Genomic DNA, 15,022 nt, shown 5'->3' on the forward strand with positions numbered 1-15,022 from the left:
GTTGAGGAGGGAGAAGTGGGTAGAGGCCGAGAATGGGTGGTGGGGTTGAGGGGGGAGAAGTGGGAAGAGGCTGAGAATGGATGGTGGGGTTGAGGAGGGAGAAGTGGGTAGAGGCTCAGAATGGGTGGTGGGGTTGAGGAGGGAAAAGAGGGTAGAGGCTGAGAATGGGTGGTGGGGTTGAGGGGGAAAAGAGGGTAGAGGATGAGAGAATGGGTGGTGGGGTTCAGGAGGGAGAAGTGGGTAGAGGCTGAGAATGGGTGGTGGGGTTGAGGAGGGAAAAGAGGGTAGAGGCTGAGAATGGGTGGTGGGGTTCAGGAGGGAGAAGTGGTTAGAGGCTGAGAATGGGTGGTGGGGTTGAGGAGGGAAAAGAGGGTAGAGGCTGAGAATGGGTGGTGGGGTTGAGGGGGGAAAAGAGGGTAGAGGATGAGAGAATGGGTGGTGGGGTTCAGGAGGGAAAAGAGGGTAGAGGATGAGAGAATGGGTGGTGGGGTTCAGGAGGGAGCGGGTAGAGGCTGAGAATGGGTGGTGGGGTTGAGGGGGGAGAGGTGGGTAGAGGCTGAGAATGGGTGGTGGGGTTGAGGGGGGAGAGGTGGGTAGAGGCTGAGAGAATGGGTGGCGGGGTTGAGGGGGGAGAAGTGGGTAGAGGCTGAGAATGGGTGGTGGGGTTGAGGGGGGAGAGGTGGGTAGAGGCTGAGAGAATGGGTGGCGGGGTTGAGGGGGGAGAAGTGGGTAGAGGCTGAGAATGGGTGGTGGGGTTCAGGAGGGAGAAGTGGGTAGAGGCTGAGAATGGGTGGTGGGGTTCAGGAGGGAAAAGAGGGTAGAGGATGAGAGAAGGGATGGGGTTCAAGAGGGAGAAGTGGGTAGAGGCTGGGAGAAGGGGTGGTGGGTTTGTGGAGGGAGAAGTAGGTAGAGGATGAAGAATGGGTGGTGGGGTTGTTGTGGGAGAAGTGTAGGGAATAAAGGTGTATAAGAGAGGGAGTGCCAAGGGAGAACTGTGGTGTGAGGGAGATTGAGAAGGAGGGAGCGGAAGGGTGTTTGATGGGATGAAGAGACTGAGGATATATGATATGGATGTGGCGAGGTCCGTTTCCTATAGAGGAGAAGTCTAGGACCTTTGGGAACAGTCTCAGAGTAGAGGGATTTCCATTTAGAATTGAGATGAAGGAGAATTGCAGGGTGAAATTCATTGCCACGTTCGGCTGTGGAGACCACGTCATTGAGTGCACACAGCAGAGGCTGATAGATTTTTGATAAATCACGGCTTGAAAGGTTGCGGGGAGAGGCGGGAGAATGGGATTGAGAGGGAAATGGATCAGCCATCATCGAATGGTGGAGCGAACTCGACAGGTCCAATTGCCTAATTGTGCTCCAGTGCCTCACGATCTTATGAATGGAAGGGGATCCCCAGGAGTACCTGAGAGGAGGGCAGGGGGATAACAAGTGCTTATGGGGGGGATGTAACCATGGGTATCCAAGAATAGTAGGGGTGGGGGGGGCCTCTGGTACAACCAAGCATACATAACAGAGAAGTGCATACAAGTACGATGGGGAGGGAGTCCTTACTCCAAGGGCCTACGAAAGGAGGGGAGGTCCTTGAGGGAGAAGGATAGGAGGAGTGGAAGCTGCAGGGGAGAGAAAGGGTGGGGGTTACAAGGGAGTGGAGTGAAGAAATGAGAGGAGGGGGGAGGAATTCAAAGGATGAGGTTCCTGCTCCGAGTGCTGGCTCAGATGGACTCACCCACACAGCCCACGGTGAGGATACCATCCTTGTAGAGCTCGTCCGTGGCCGTGCACAGTTCCATGGCCGCGTCAGTCTGGTGCTCCACCAGCACGGCCTCCTCCTCCTCCTCCTCCTCGTCCGTCAGCTCCTCGCGGTGAGTGCTTGCGGCATCCCTCTCCATCTTCTCCCTCCAGCTGGTCAGGTCCACTGCACAGGAGAGAGAGAGAGAGGGCGCCAGTCAGACAGTGCCCGACCCCAGCGTGCTGCCCACAGCTACTACGCTCCGCAGCCTCACCTTTGCCCTGTGTGATGGTCTCGCAGGCTTTAAGGAGCTGTCGGGGGCCCACCGCCATCGTTCGGATTCTCCTCCGTCTCCTCCGCTTCTGAAACACTGAACCCAAACACAGAGACGTGACCGAGAGTCCCACTCACACTGATCAGGGATCAGTAACGAGAGCCACACGGGAACACCCCCCCCCCCGGGAATCGTTACCGGTGCGAGTCCCACAGAGTGGCAAACTATTACCCCTCCCGCAACTCGCCCGATCCTGCAGCATGGCGTTTAGTACAACACTTCACAGTATCAGCGACCGGGGTTCAATTCCCACGGCTGTCTGTAGAGAGATTTGTACCGTGTGGGTTTCCTCCAGACGACGGGTTAGACGTGGTGCCCCAGCACATCCTCAGCAGCGTCGGTCGCTGACACAGACGATGGATTTCACTGTGGGTCTCGACATACATGTGACAAACAAAGCTCATCTAATCTTTAGTTCTTTACCCACTTGGTACATCTGAGCAAACGGTGGGTAAATCTGGGTGCAGACAAGACGACCGAGGTGCAAGGGTTGGAGCTGCTGTCTGACGGCTCCACCAAGCCAGGCTCAATCCTGTCTTTGTGGCGTTCTCCAGCTTTCTTGGGCTGAGTTCCGATCTGCAACCCAGGAGTCGATAGGTTAATTGCCCAGTATGAACCTCGTGTCAGAACCAGTGATGCAGGGAACTGACATGGAAGCCAGAGGCAAAAAAAAGAAAAGAAAATAGGATTCGACTAGTAGTGCTGACAGTCAGCACATGAGATGGGCTGAAGGGTCTTGGCCAGGCTGCCAGTGCGAGCCAGACCAAGAGGTGCAACATCTGAACCATCGCTGACCGACAGTGCTCTCTGCCCTCTCATGGTCCACGTGGAAAAGTTTGGAGCAACACACAAGACACCGGAAGCAGTCAGTGGGCCAGGAATCACCCGAGGGGTGAAAATGGACGTCGACATACTGGGTCGAGACTCTTCCTCCAGTCTCGATTTCCCTCCACAGATGCTGCCTGACCTGCTGAGTTCCTCCGGCACGTTGCTGTGGATTCCACCACCTGCGGTCCACCGACTTTCTACGTGAATGACTTTGTCCAAGAAAGGTGTCTGAATGTTTAGGTGGGTCTTGTCAGTTACAATGTGCTCCCACTGTGAATAGGTTTTCCAATGGAACCATTTGTCAGGCATAAAAGGTTGAAGCCAACGACGACAATGTAGCTTTTGAAATTGTACTGAGCCGCCTGTTGTTTTTTATCTTTGTCCTTGAGAGTATAAAACCTGTGAGCTGGGAGAGATTCTACAAAGAGCATCTCATTTTGTATAAAGACCTTGCATGTCTACCCTCTGAGGGGGAACCTTTTCACACAGAGTGGTGGGTAAGTGGAACGAGCTGCCCGAGGAAGAGGCTGAGGAGAGTAAAGCTGCTTTAAAAGGCATTAGAACAGGTACACAGATAGGAAAGACTAGGAGGGATATGGGTCAAACATGGGCAAATGGGACCAGCTTGTGGTGAACTATGTGCCTGTCTGGACACGCCCCCTGCTGACTGCTCCTGTGGCTCCTCCCACAGGCCCCTGTATAAAGGCGATCTGAGGCCTGACGCTCGGCCTCAGTCTCCAGGACATAGTATGATGGACACTCACTCCTGGTTCCTTCTTCCAGTCAATAAAAGCCGATATCTCGCCTTACGTCTCAGTGTGAGTTATTGATGGTGCATCACAGCTCAGTGTGGCACTGTGGACAGCAAGGACAATTAGGCTAAAGGGCCTGATTCCCTGATATAAAACTGTGACAACTTTATACGTTTAATTTTATTAGAGAAGCAGTGTGGACCGGTCCTTTGGGCCCAAATGCCATTCCACCCAGCAACCTAGTTATTTCACCCTAGTCTGATCACAGGGTAATTTATAATAATCAACTTACCTATTCATTACACCATAGTGTTGGCGCGTGGCCTAGTGGGCAAGGCATCAGACTAGTAACCTGAAGGTCACTGGTTCGCGCCTCAGCTGAGGCAGCGTGTTTGTGTCCTTGAGCAAGGCACTTAACAACACATTGCTCTGGGACATCACCGGTGCCAAGCTGCATGGGTCCTAGTGCCCTTCCACTGGACTACATCGGTGGTGTGGAGAGGGGAAGGCCTGCAGCTTGGGCAACTGCTGGTCTCCCATACAACCCTGCCCAGGCCTGCGCCCTGGAAACTCCAGGTGCAGATCCATGGTCTCTCGAGACCAACGGATGCCACCACACCTATTCATTGGAAAGGAAGGGCACCGGAGCATGTGGAGGAAACCCTCACAGGGAGAACACACAAACTCCTTACACTCTGTGACTCCCCGAGCTATAATGGCTTCGCTACTGTGTTGCATTCACTTAGTGCACCGTCCAGTTCCTTCAATAACTTGCTGATAATTTAGATGCTTTGAAACCAAAGTCTTAAACACAAGCATAAATTGCAACTTCTACAAAGTATTTACGTCTTCCAGTGAATACGGTCTAGACGACCCAATCTCACCGCATACGACAGGGTCCGCTGAGCCTCAGTAGTGCTCCCTCTATAATAACGACAGCCCCGCTGCTTACCTGTGCTGGGATCTGTCTCGCCCTGTTTCTCCCGTGGGTACGATGTGAAGCAGAGGACGTGGAGCTGAGGGAATTTCTGCTGGAAGTAATGCTTCCAGGCTGCCACCAGAGAGGGCGGGGCAAGGTCGATCTTGTTCAGAACCAAGATGAGGCTCCTCTTCATCTCCTGGGTCACGTAGTCGTACAGCACCGGGGAAAAGTGAATCACCTGTGGGTAGGGGAGGAACTCAGTCAAGAGGATAAATGTAGAGACGTTTCCTATAGTGGGGGGGTTCAGGACCAGGGGCCACAGCCTCAGAAGAGGATATCTGTTTACAACGGAGATGAGGAGGAATTTGTTTCGCCAGAGGGTGTTGAACCTGTGGAATTCACTGTCGCAATCGGCTGTGCAGACCAAGTCATTGGGTATATTTAAAGTAGAGGTTGAAAGGTTCTTGTTTAGTCAGGGCATCAAATGTTATGGAAAGAGTGGGATTGAGAGAGATGGCAAATCAATCATGATGGGATGGTGGAGCAGACTCAATGGGCCAAATGACCTAATTCTGCTCTGATGACTTTTGGTCTTGAGAAGGGAACTGTTAATTACACATCCAGCTATACAGACAGGTAAAGTTATTTTCTGCCTTCCCCTTCATCTAAAGCTACAATTCTGGTTGCCCCATTGAAGGAAGGGTGTGGAAGCTTTGAAGAAAGTGCAGAAGAGGTTCAGCAGGATACTGCCTGGATTAGAGGGTCTGAGGTACAGGGAGGGGTTGGACAAACATGGGTGGTATTCTCTGGAATATCAGAGGTTGGGAGGAGGACCTGATAGAAGTTTACAAAATTAAGAGGGGCATAGACAGTCAGAATCTTTTACTGGAGTAGAGATGTCAAATACTTGAGGGCATACACTTTAAGGTGAGAGGGCAAAAGTGGCGGGGGGCAAATTTTCTTTTTAAACAGAGTCGGGGGTGGGGCTTGTCAAGTCCATTCCAGGGCAGCTCACCCACCTTTGGTCCCCACTGGACATTCAGCTCTCACCTGCAGCGGTCACACCCTGGTATAGCACTTCGACAGGCAGGCTAAACCAGCTGAGGGTAGCTGGTGGGTCTCATGCCCCAGTGAGATAGGAATGCGCCTGTCCCAGCACGAGAAGTCAGCTCCAGTGGACGCGATCCACAGCGAGATCCAGCAGCCAGGAAGGCGGTATTGGAACGCTCAGAGGATATGACAAGGCACCAAGACGTCATGGTCATCCACTGCAGCCAGGGAAAACCCCAGTTTGTTACACTTGTTCGTACCACTGGACTGGGACTTCTGAGTTCAAGAGTGGAGTTGCCCCAGTGTAACGCCTTTTCCACTTTAAAAACTCTCCTGTACAGGTTTCCTGTCATCATTGGACATGACAGACAACTACCACCTCTTAGCTCACCTACATCCTTGTCTGCAAAACTACAGTAAGCACTGAAATGAAATCAATAAAATACTGGAAATACCCATGTGATTGGGCAGCTTCCGCAAAGCAAAAATAATTCGATGCTTCACTCTGGTGAACGAGGATTTCAAAACTGAGGCACATTCAAACTAGGGGCCATGGAGAGCAGCGAGGTGGAGAAATTGGTCAACCACAAGGAGCTGGAAGATCTCAAAGCATGCGGGGGGAGAGGGGGGAGAGGGGGGAGAGGGGGGAACTGAAATAGAGGGTGTGGAGATAGCGATGATAGAGCCGAGGGCTTCAGCAACAACTGTCAGGCAGGGCTGGCGTACTGACACGGACACAGTGCCAGAGACTCGCGGTCGATCCTGACCTCTGGTGCTGTATGAGGTGGAGTTTGCAGGGTCTCGTCACGACCGTGCAGGTTCCCCGCATCTGTTCCGGTTTCCTCGCACATTCCCGAGACAAGTGAGTTGGGAGTTTAACTGGCCGCTGTAAGTTATCTCCGGTGTGGAGGAGAGTGAGAGAATTTGCTGGTAGTTGATTAGTGTGTGGGGAGAACAAAAACAGGATTAATGTGGGATTGTAAATGGGCCAGTATAGACTCAACAGGCTGAAATAGCCTCATTTCTATTCTGTACATCTGTGATTCCAAATTCCAATGACAAGTAGAATGCCATAATGATACTGTGGTTTCCCAAAACTGAGAACTACTGGTAAAAGTTATTCTGTCATGACAAGCTCTCTAGTCAGGATTCTGCAGTCTGACAACTCCTGTAGCCCAGTATATTTTGAATCTGCAGTACAAACATGTGGCAGTTTCATATGTACAGATCTCCCACAATATCTGGGGCATGCAATGAGTTCTGGTGCCCCAGACAGGTTGGCACAACGGGAAGGACGACAAGGAGATACTGTAATCTACTGCTGATACAGTTACAGAGCTAGGTGGCAGTATTGACTGTAGAGGGCTGCAGACCGAGTACAGACAAAGCAGGTAGTATTTAACGTGGAACTATTAAAGGTCATCCACCATGCTAGTGAGAATCGAAAGGTGGAGTTTTGTTCAGGTAGTGAAGGACATTGTTGTCCAGTGTCCTTGTACACAAATCACTGAAAGGTTCAGGAAGCTTGCAACACTGTGTGTCAGACAGAGCGGTCAGCAGTACTGGGGCTCCACAGGGGACTGTCCTGTCTCCCTTTCTCTTCACCATCTACACCTCAGACTTCAACTACTGCACAGAGTCTTGCCATCTTCAGAGGTTTTCTGATGACTCTGCCATAGTTGGATGCATCAGCAAGGGAGATGAGGCTGAGTACAGGGCTATGGTGGGAAACTTTGTCACATGGTGCGAGCAGAATCATCTGCAGCTTAATGTGAAAAAGACTAAGCAGCTGGTGGTGGACCTGAAGAGGGCTAAGGCACTGGTGACCCCTGTTTCCATCCAAGGGGTCAGTGTGGACACAGAGGATTACAAATACCTGGGGATACAGGTATTGACAATAAACTGGACTGGTCAAAGAACACTGAGACTGTCTATAAGAAGGGTCAGAGCCGTCTCTACTTCCTGAGGTCCTTTAACATCTGCCAGACGATGCTGAGGATGTTCTATGAGTCTGTGGTGGCCAGTGCTATCATGTTTGCTGTTGTTTGCTGGGGCAGCAGGCTGAGTGTAGCAGACACCAACAGAATCAACAAACTCATTCGTAAGGCCAGTGATGTTGTTGGGGTGGAACTGGACTCTCTGACGGTGGTGTCTGAAAAGAGGATGCTGTCCAAGTTGCATGTCATTTTGGACAATGTCTCCCATCCACTCCATAATGTACTGGTTAGGCAGAGGAGTACATTCAGCCAGAGACTCATTCCACCGAGATGTAACACTGAGCAACATAGGAAGTCATTCCTGCCTGTGGCCATCAAACTTTACAACTCCTCCCTCGGAGTGTCAGACACCCTGAGCCAATAGGCTGGTCCTGGACTTATTTCCACTTGGCATTATTAACTTATTGTTATTTAATTATTTATGGTTTTATATTGCTATACTTCACTATTCTTGGTGTGGCTGTAATGAAACCCAATTTCCCTCGGGATCAATAAAGTATGTCTGTCTGTCTGACCTCTGGACCAAATAGAGTCAAACAGTACAGGCCCTTCGGCCCACAATGTTGTGCCAACCTTTTAAACAATTATAAAATCGAATAGCCTACCACTCAGTGTTAAGAAGTTTCCACATCCTGCTTATTTTGAGGCCACCTGAACTGAACGTAATACTCCAAGTGTGGTCTAACCAGAGTTTTATTGAGCTGCAACATTACCTCACAGTTCCAAAAACTTAATCTGTTGAATAGAGACGACAGCCATACATAAAATTCCACATGCTGCCTCAGCGAGCCTCCGTACAACTGGAGTGGGACTTCTCCCGCTGCTGTGCTGAAACCCCCTTTCAATAAAGGCCACCATAACTTGTTTCACCAGGATGCGGCCTGGATTAGAGACCGTGTCTTATGAGGAAAGGTTGAGCAAGCTAGGGCTTTTGGAGTGAAGGAAGATGAGAGGTGACGTGATAGAGGCAAAGACAGAGTGGAGAGTCAGCACCTCTACCCCAGGGCAGAAGCAGCTAATTTTAAGGTAATTAAGTATAGGGAGAATGTCAGAGGTAAGATTTCTTTAATGAAATACAATAGATGGGTGGAATGTACTCTTAAATGTCTCTAATCTATCTCCCTCTACGCACAGGTACAGTGGTTTGGGGAGATATTACAGACGTTTAAAACACACTTAGACATACACAAGGACGAAAGAAAATGGAGGGCAATGATAGATTGATCTTAAAAGTCGGCACAACACTGTGGACCTAAGGGCCTGCACTGATCAATGTTTTAACTGTCTGCAGCCCGAATTCTTTTTTGTAAGTCGGAAATGAACAGAACCAGTGTGTGAGAGGGAGGACCGGACAAACAGCGGTGACGGGAGAAGTGCTGGCATGGGAAGAGCGGCCGCCAGCCGGCCTCACTGACTTGGCGAGTGAGCCTGCCCAGCGCTCCCAGCTCTGCTCGATTCCACGCAAGCCCCAACTGTTGTAGCTCGAGGTGGAGAAAGGTGGTGTGCGGAAATGCTCCGCTTCCAGCCCCGCGGTGACCAGCAAATCCATCCCCATCCCGGGGACCAGAAGATCTAGGAGCAGAATTAAGCCATTCAGCCCATCAAGTCTGCTCCATTATTCAACCATGACTGATTTTAATCAACCCCTTTCTCCCCGAAATCTTTAACGCCCTTACCAATCAAGAACCCATTAACCTCTGCCTTAACACACCCAATGACTTGGCCTCCACACCCAACAGTGGTAACAAATTCCACAGAGCCATCACCCTCTAGCGGAACAAATTCCTCATCTCAGTTCTAGAGGGATGCCCCTTTATTCCGAGGCCGTGCCCTCGGATCTTACACCATGCCTCTGCTGGAACATTCTCTGCAGGCCTTTCAATGTCTGGTAGGTTTCAATACATCCCGCCCAACTCCCAAACACTCAGCTGCATGGATGGGCTGCCCATACGCTGGGAGGAACCAAACTCACTTTCCGCTCCAAGACGCCATCCCTGGACCGTTTACAATACTTACCGGGTGCCTGATGTCTGTGATCAGTAGAACGACATCGGACATTTCCAAAACTCTCCACAATTGTCGCCAGGTCTACACGGGGTTAGAGACAGTGAGTCAGTGAAGTCATAGGGAGTGATGAATCCCCACTGGCAGAGTACATCTTTTTGGTGGAGCACATCAAGAACATTTACATACCCATCCCAAACACAAAGCAGTACAGGCAGTGGAAAATGGACCTTCATGGCTGTCACAGCACCTTCCAACTGCCAATCCTACCAGTCACACACACACACCACCTAATCTACCCTTCCACCCACCCATCGCCCTCATCCACCAGGTAGCACACTACCTATTCTACCTGATGCACTTCAACTTGCAGCCAACTGGCAAGCGCCCGTCCCTGCACCAGCCAATAGGCAGGCTTGCCCATCAGCCAAACAATCCCATGCATCTTACCCAGCTCTTCCATTTACCAAAGACTCCAAAACTCCACAATATATTTCTGAGTAAAAAAAATGTAAAAGACTTCTGCCCTCACCCCTTCAGACAATTTTAAACAATTGATCCTGGCCACTAACTACCAACTTATCCTCTCACATTATCCAGACTCTGCTGTCTCCAAACTGAAACCCTATCTGCCCTTTCAGAGGGAACTGAATGGTCCCAATCCACTATTTTGAAGAAATTTTCTTGTGGACAAAATCCACCCCATAGACCAACAAGAAGATCGACTCATTATCCCAGACACAAGGGATTCTGTACATGCTGGAAATCCAGAGGCAACACAACACACACAAAGTGCTGGAGGAACTCAGCAGGTCAGGCAGCATCTATGGAGGGGAATAAACAGTCCATGGTTTGGACTGCGACCCTTCATCAGGACTGGAAAGGAAGGAGCCAGAAGCCAGAATAAGATAATGGGGGGGGGGGGGGGGGGGAGTGTACAAACTGACAGTTGATACTTTTCGTTGGGGGCTCGCTGCATATAGATTGGTTTTCCACTTTACACACAAGTAGATGCCAACAGTGGTGTCACTGGCCTCAAGTCTTTGGGACTTTGCAAAACTACGAGAGATTCTACCCAGAGTAAAGCTTCCTTCCACACTTTGTTTGCTCCACCGGCCAGTTGCCTCACCTCCAAGTTGTGCTCAAAGTAACTGAGCTTGGCGGGATCAAACGTGCTGTAGATCTTCTCCAGGTACTCGCGGAAAGCCTTCTCCTCCTGCACCAGGAGCTGCTCCTTCGTCATCGAATAGCTCCAGGGGGAGCGCTTTGGAAAATCCAACACTGGGGGAGGAAATAAAGTCAAATCAGCTTGATGAAGCAGGGTGGAAGAAGAAAGAGAAGGTGATGCAAGGCCCAGCACTGACAGACAATTAAAATCAATCAGTTCAACTGAAGGTAGGGAGGAGGAAGAGATGGGAGAGCCAAGATTCAGCCCTTAACACCACTGGCCTGGCTCCCCACGTGAAAACATCCACCAGACCCCAGCTGTAACGGACACTACGACCAGCTCTTTGTCTTTTATCTGAATGTACATGCACTGACCTGTGGCAGTACTGCATACAGATCTGATTTGCACTTTACAAGGTGTACAGATTGGCGAGGTTGCATCAGTGAAGCTGAAAAAAGCGGTCAAGGCAGGTACAGTAACAGCTTTTAAAAGACAGTTGGACAGGTACACGGATAGGAAAAGTTCAACTTTACTCACCATCTACAGTACATTTATCATGTATTAGGAATTTGTCGTGGGTGTATTGACGTGACATGCAACAGAAACAACATTCAACAATTATAAAGAATTATATAAAATTAATTTAGAATTATGGGTATGGAACCAGTCAGAATGGTCTCCACCGTACACCTGCAGAAATTTGCAAACCTGATTCTGATGCCCACGTGGTAGACTGGTCCAGAGGCAAGGCACAGGGATCTGAAGCTCGTTGGCAAACTTGGCTATGTGATAGGAGGCAAAGGGCAGGGGTAGAGGGGCATTATTCTTGGGAAAAAAAAACTGCAAGTGATGCACCACAGGGAATGGTGCTGGGACCTTTCATTTGTAATACTGCACATATGAAGTGAGGGTGCCACAGTGGTGCAGTAGTTAGCATGGTGCTGTTACAGCTCGGGGAGTTTGCAGTTCAAAGCCAGCATCCTCCGTACACCCCCCCGCCCCCCGTAGAATGTGTTTCCTCCCACAGTCCTACCGGTCAGTAGGTTAATTGCTCATTGTAAATTGTCCCGTGATTAGGCTCGGGTTCAATCAGGAATCACTGGGTGGCATGTCTCGAAGGGCCAGAAGGGTCTGTTCTGTGCTGTATCTTCAAACAAATAAACAAGTAGATGGGAATGCAAGTAGTTTGATTAACAAGTGAGAATGGGTGGAATCAGAGATAGTGAAGGTTTAGGAAGGACAGAGAGGGTGCACGAGGCTTACCAGGATGCTGCCTGGATTAGAGGCTGTACAAACTTGGAATGTTTTCTCTGCAACGGTGTAGGCTGATGGGAGACCTGATCGAGATTCATAAGATTATGAGAGGCAGAGAGAGAGTAGACCTTTTCACCAGGGTTGAAATGCCTAATGCCAGAGGGTATGCATCAAGGTGAGAGGGGGTAATTTCTCCAGGATGATATGTTGTCTCCCTGCTGCAAGGGTCAAGGATGTCTCTGAGCGGCTGCAGGACATTCTGGAATGGGAGGGTGAACAGCCAGTGGTCATGGTGCACATAGGTACCAATGATATCGGTAAAAAACGAGATGAGGTCCTACAAGGTGAATTTAGGGAGTTAGGAGATAAACTAAAAAGTAGGATCACAAAGGTAATAATCTCTGGATTACTACCAGTGCCACGTGTAAGAGTAGAAATAGGAGGATATTTCAGATGAATACATGGCTTGAAAAATGGTGCAAGGGGGAGGGATTCAAATTTCTGGGGCATTGGAACCAGTTCTGGGGGAGGTGGGACCGGTATAAACAGGACGGTCTACACCTGGGATGGACTGGAACCAATGTTCCAGGGGGAGCGTTTGCTACTGCTGTTCAGGAGGATTTAAACTAATGTGGCAGGGGGATGGGAACAAGTGCAGAGAGATAGAGGGATGTAAAATGAGGGTAGAAGCAAAAAATAGTAAGGTGAAAAGTAAAAGTGGCAGACAGGCAAATCCAGGGTAAAAATCAAAAAGGGCCACTTTTCAACATAATTGTATAAAGGCTAAGAGTGTTGTAAAAACAAGCCTGAAGGCTTTGTGTGTCAATGTGAGGAGCATTTGTAGCAAGGTGGATGAACTGAATGTGCAGATAGTTATTAATGAATATGATATAGTTGGGATCACAGAGACATGGCTCCAGGGTGACCAAGGATGGGAGCTCAACATCCAGGGATATTCAATATTCAGGAGGGATAGACAGGAAAGAAAATGAGGTGGGGTAGCATTGCTGGTTAGAGAGGAGATTAAATCAATAAAAAGGAAGGACATTAGCCTGGAGGATGTGGAATCGATATGGGTAGAGCTGCATAACACTAAGGGGCAGAAAACACTGGTGGGAGTTGTGTACAGGGCACCTAACAGTAGTAGTGAGGTTGGTGGTGGCATTAAACAGGAAATTAGAAATGTGCGCAATAAAGGAACAGTATTTATAATGGGTGACTTCAATCTACATATAAATTGAGTGAACCAAATTGGTAAGGGTGCTGAGGAAGAGGATTTCTTGGAATGTATGAGGGATGGTTTTCTGAACCAACATGTCGAGGAACCAACTAGAGAGCAGGCCATTCTAGATTGGGTATTGAGCAATGAGGAAGGGTTAGTTAGCAATTTTTGTCGTGTGAGGCCCCTTGGGTAAGAGTGGCCATAATATGGTGAAATTCTTCATTAAGATGAAGAGTGACATAGTTAATTCAGAAACAAAGGTTCTGAACTTAAAGAGGGGTAACTTAGAAGGTATGAGACATGAATTAGCTAAGATAGACTGGCAAATGATACTTAAAGGGTTGACGGTGGATATGCAATGGCAAGCATTTAAAGATCGCATGGATAAACTACAACAATTGTTCATCCCAGTTTGGCAAAAGAATAAACCAGGGAAGGTAGTGCACCCATGGCTGACAAGGGAAATTAGAGGTAGTATCAAGTCCAAAGAAGAAACATATAAATTAGCAAAAAAAAGCGGCACACCTGAGGACTGGGAGAAATTCAGAGACCAGCAGAGGAGGACAAAGGGCTTAATTAGGAAAGGGAAAAAAGATTATGAGAGAAAGCTGGCAGGGAACATAAAAACTGATTGTAAAAGCTTTTATAGATATGCGAAAAGAAAAAAATTGGTTAAGACAAATGTAGGTCCCTTACAGTCTGAAACAGGTGAATTGATCATAGGGAACAAAGACATGGCAGACCAATTGAATAACTACTTTGGTTCTGTCTTCATTTAGGAGGACATAAATAATTTTCCAGAAATAGTAGGGGACCGAGGGTCTAGTGAGATGGAGGAACTGAGGGAAATACATGTTAGTAGGGAAGTGATGTTAGGTAAATTTAAGGGATTAAAGGCAGATAAATCCCCAGGGCCAGATGGTCTGCATCCCAGAGTGTTTAAGGAAGTAGCCCAAGAAATAGTGGATGCATTAGTAATAATTTTTCAAAACTCTTTAGATTCTGGATTAGTTCCTGAGGATTGGAGGGTGGCTAATGTAACCCCACTTTTTAAAAAAAAGGAGGGAGAGAAAAACCGGGGAATTATAGACCGGTTAGTCTGACATTGGTGGTGGGGAAAATGCTAGAGTCGGTTATCAAAGATGTGATAACAGCACATTTGGAGAGAGGTGAAATCATCGGACAAAGTCAGCATGGATTTGTGAAAGGAAAATCATGTTTGACGAATCTTATAGAATTTTTTGAAGATGTAACTAGTAGAGTGGATAGGGGAGAACCACTGGATGTGGAATATTTGGATTTTCAAAAGGCTTTTGACAAGGTCCCACACAGGAGATTAGTGTGCAAATTTAAAGCACACGGTATTGGGGGTATGGTATTGATGTGGATAGAGAATTGGCTGGCGGACAGGAAGCAAAGAGTGGGAGTAAACAGGACCTTTTCAGAATGGCAGGCAGTGACCAGTGGGGTACCGCAAGGCTCAGTGCTGGGACCCCAGTTGTTTACCAAGATATATTAATGATTTAGACGAGGGAATTAAATGCAGTATCTCCAAGTTTGCGGATGACACGAAGCTGGGCAGTGGTGTTCGCTGTGAGGAGGATGCAGGGTGACTTGGATAGGTTAGGTGAGTGGGCAAATTCATGGCAGATGCAATTTAATGTGAGGTTATCCACTTTGCTTGCAAAAACAGGAAAACAGATTATTATCTGAACAGTGGGCGATTAGGAAAAGGGGAGATGCAATGAGA

General features: G+C 48.7%; 1 protein-coding gene across 2 annotated transcripts in view; it reads right to left on the bottom strand.

The window, feature by feature from the left end:
* The window catches only part of gnl1 (guanine nucleotide binding protein-like 1), an 86,505-nt gene that overhangs the window by 51,588 nt on the left and 19,895 nt on the right, over positions 1-15,022 (bottom strand). For both annotated transcript variants that reach the window (XM_059970853.1, XM_059970854.1), the window contains 5 exons: positions 10,758-10,909; positions 9,641-9,712; positions 4,608-4,815; positions 2,016-2,111; positions 1,739-1,927 (listed from right to left, as the gene is read on the bottom strand). In XM_059970853.1, coding sequence (XP_059826836.1) covers positions 1,739-1,927; positions 2,016-2,111; positions 4,608-4,815; positions 9,641-9,712; positions 10,758-10,909 — 717 coding nt within the window. The remainder of the gene's footprint in view (positions 1-1,738; positions 1,928-2,015; positions 2,112-4,607; positions 4,816-9,640; positions 9,713-10,757; positions 10,910-15,022) is intronic.

The sequence above is a fragment of the Hypanus sabinus genome, chromosome 5, assembly GCF_030144855.1.
Source record: "Hypanus sabinus isolate sHypSab1 chromosome 5, sHypSab1.hap1, whole genome shotgun sequence".
NCBI classification, from domain to species: Eukaryota; Metazoa; Chordata; class Chondrichthyes; order Myliobatiformes; family Dasyatidae; genus Hypanus; species Hypanus sabinus.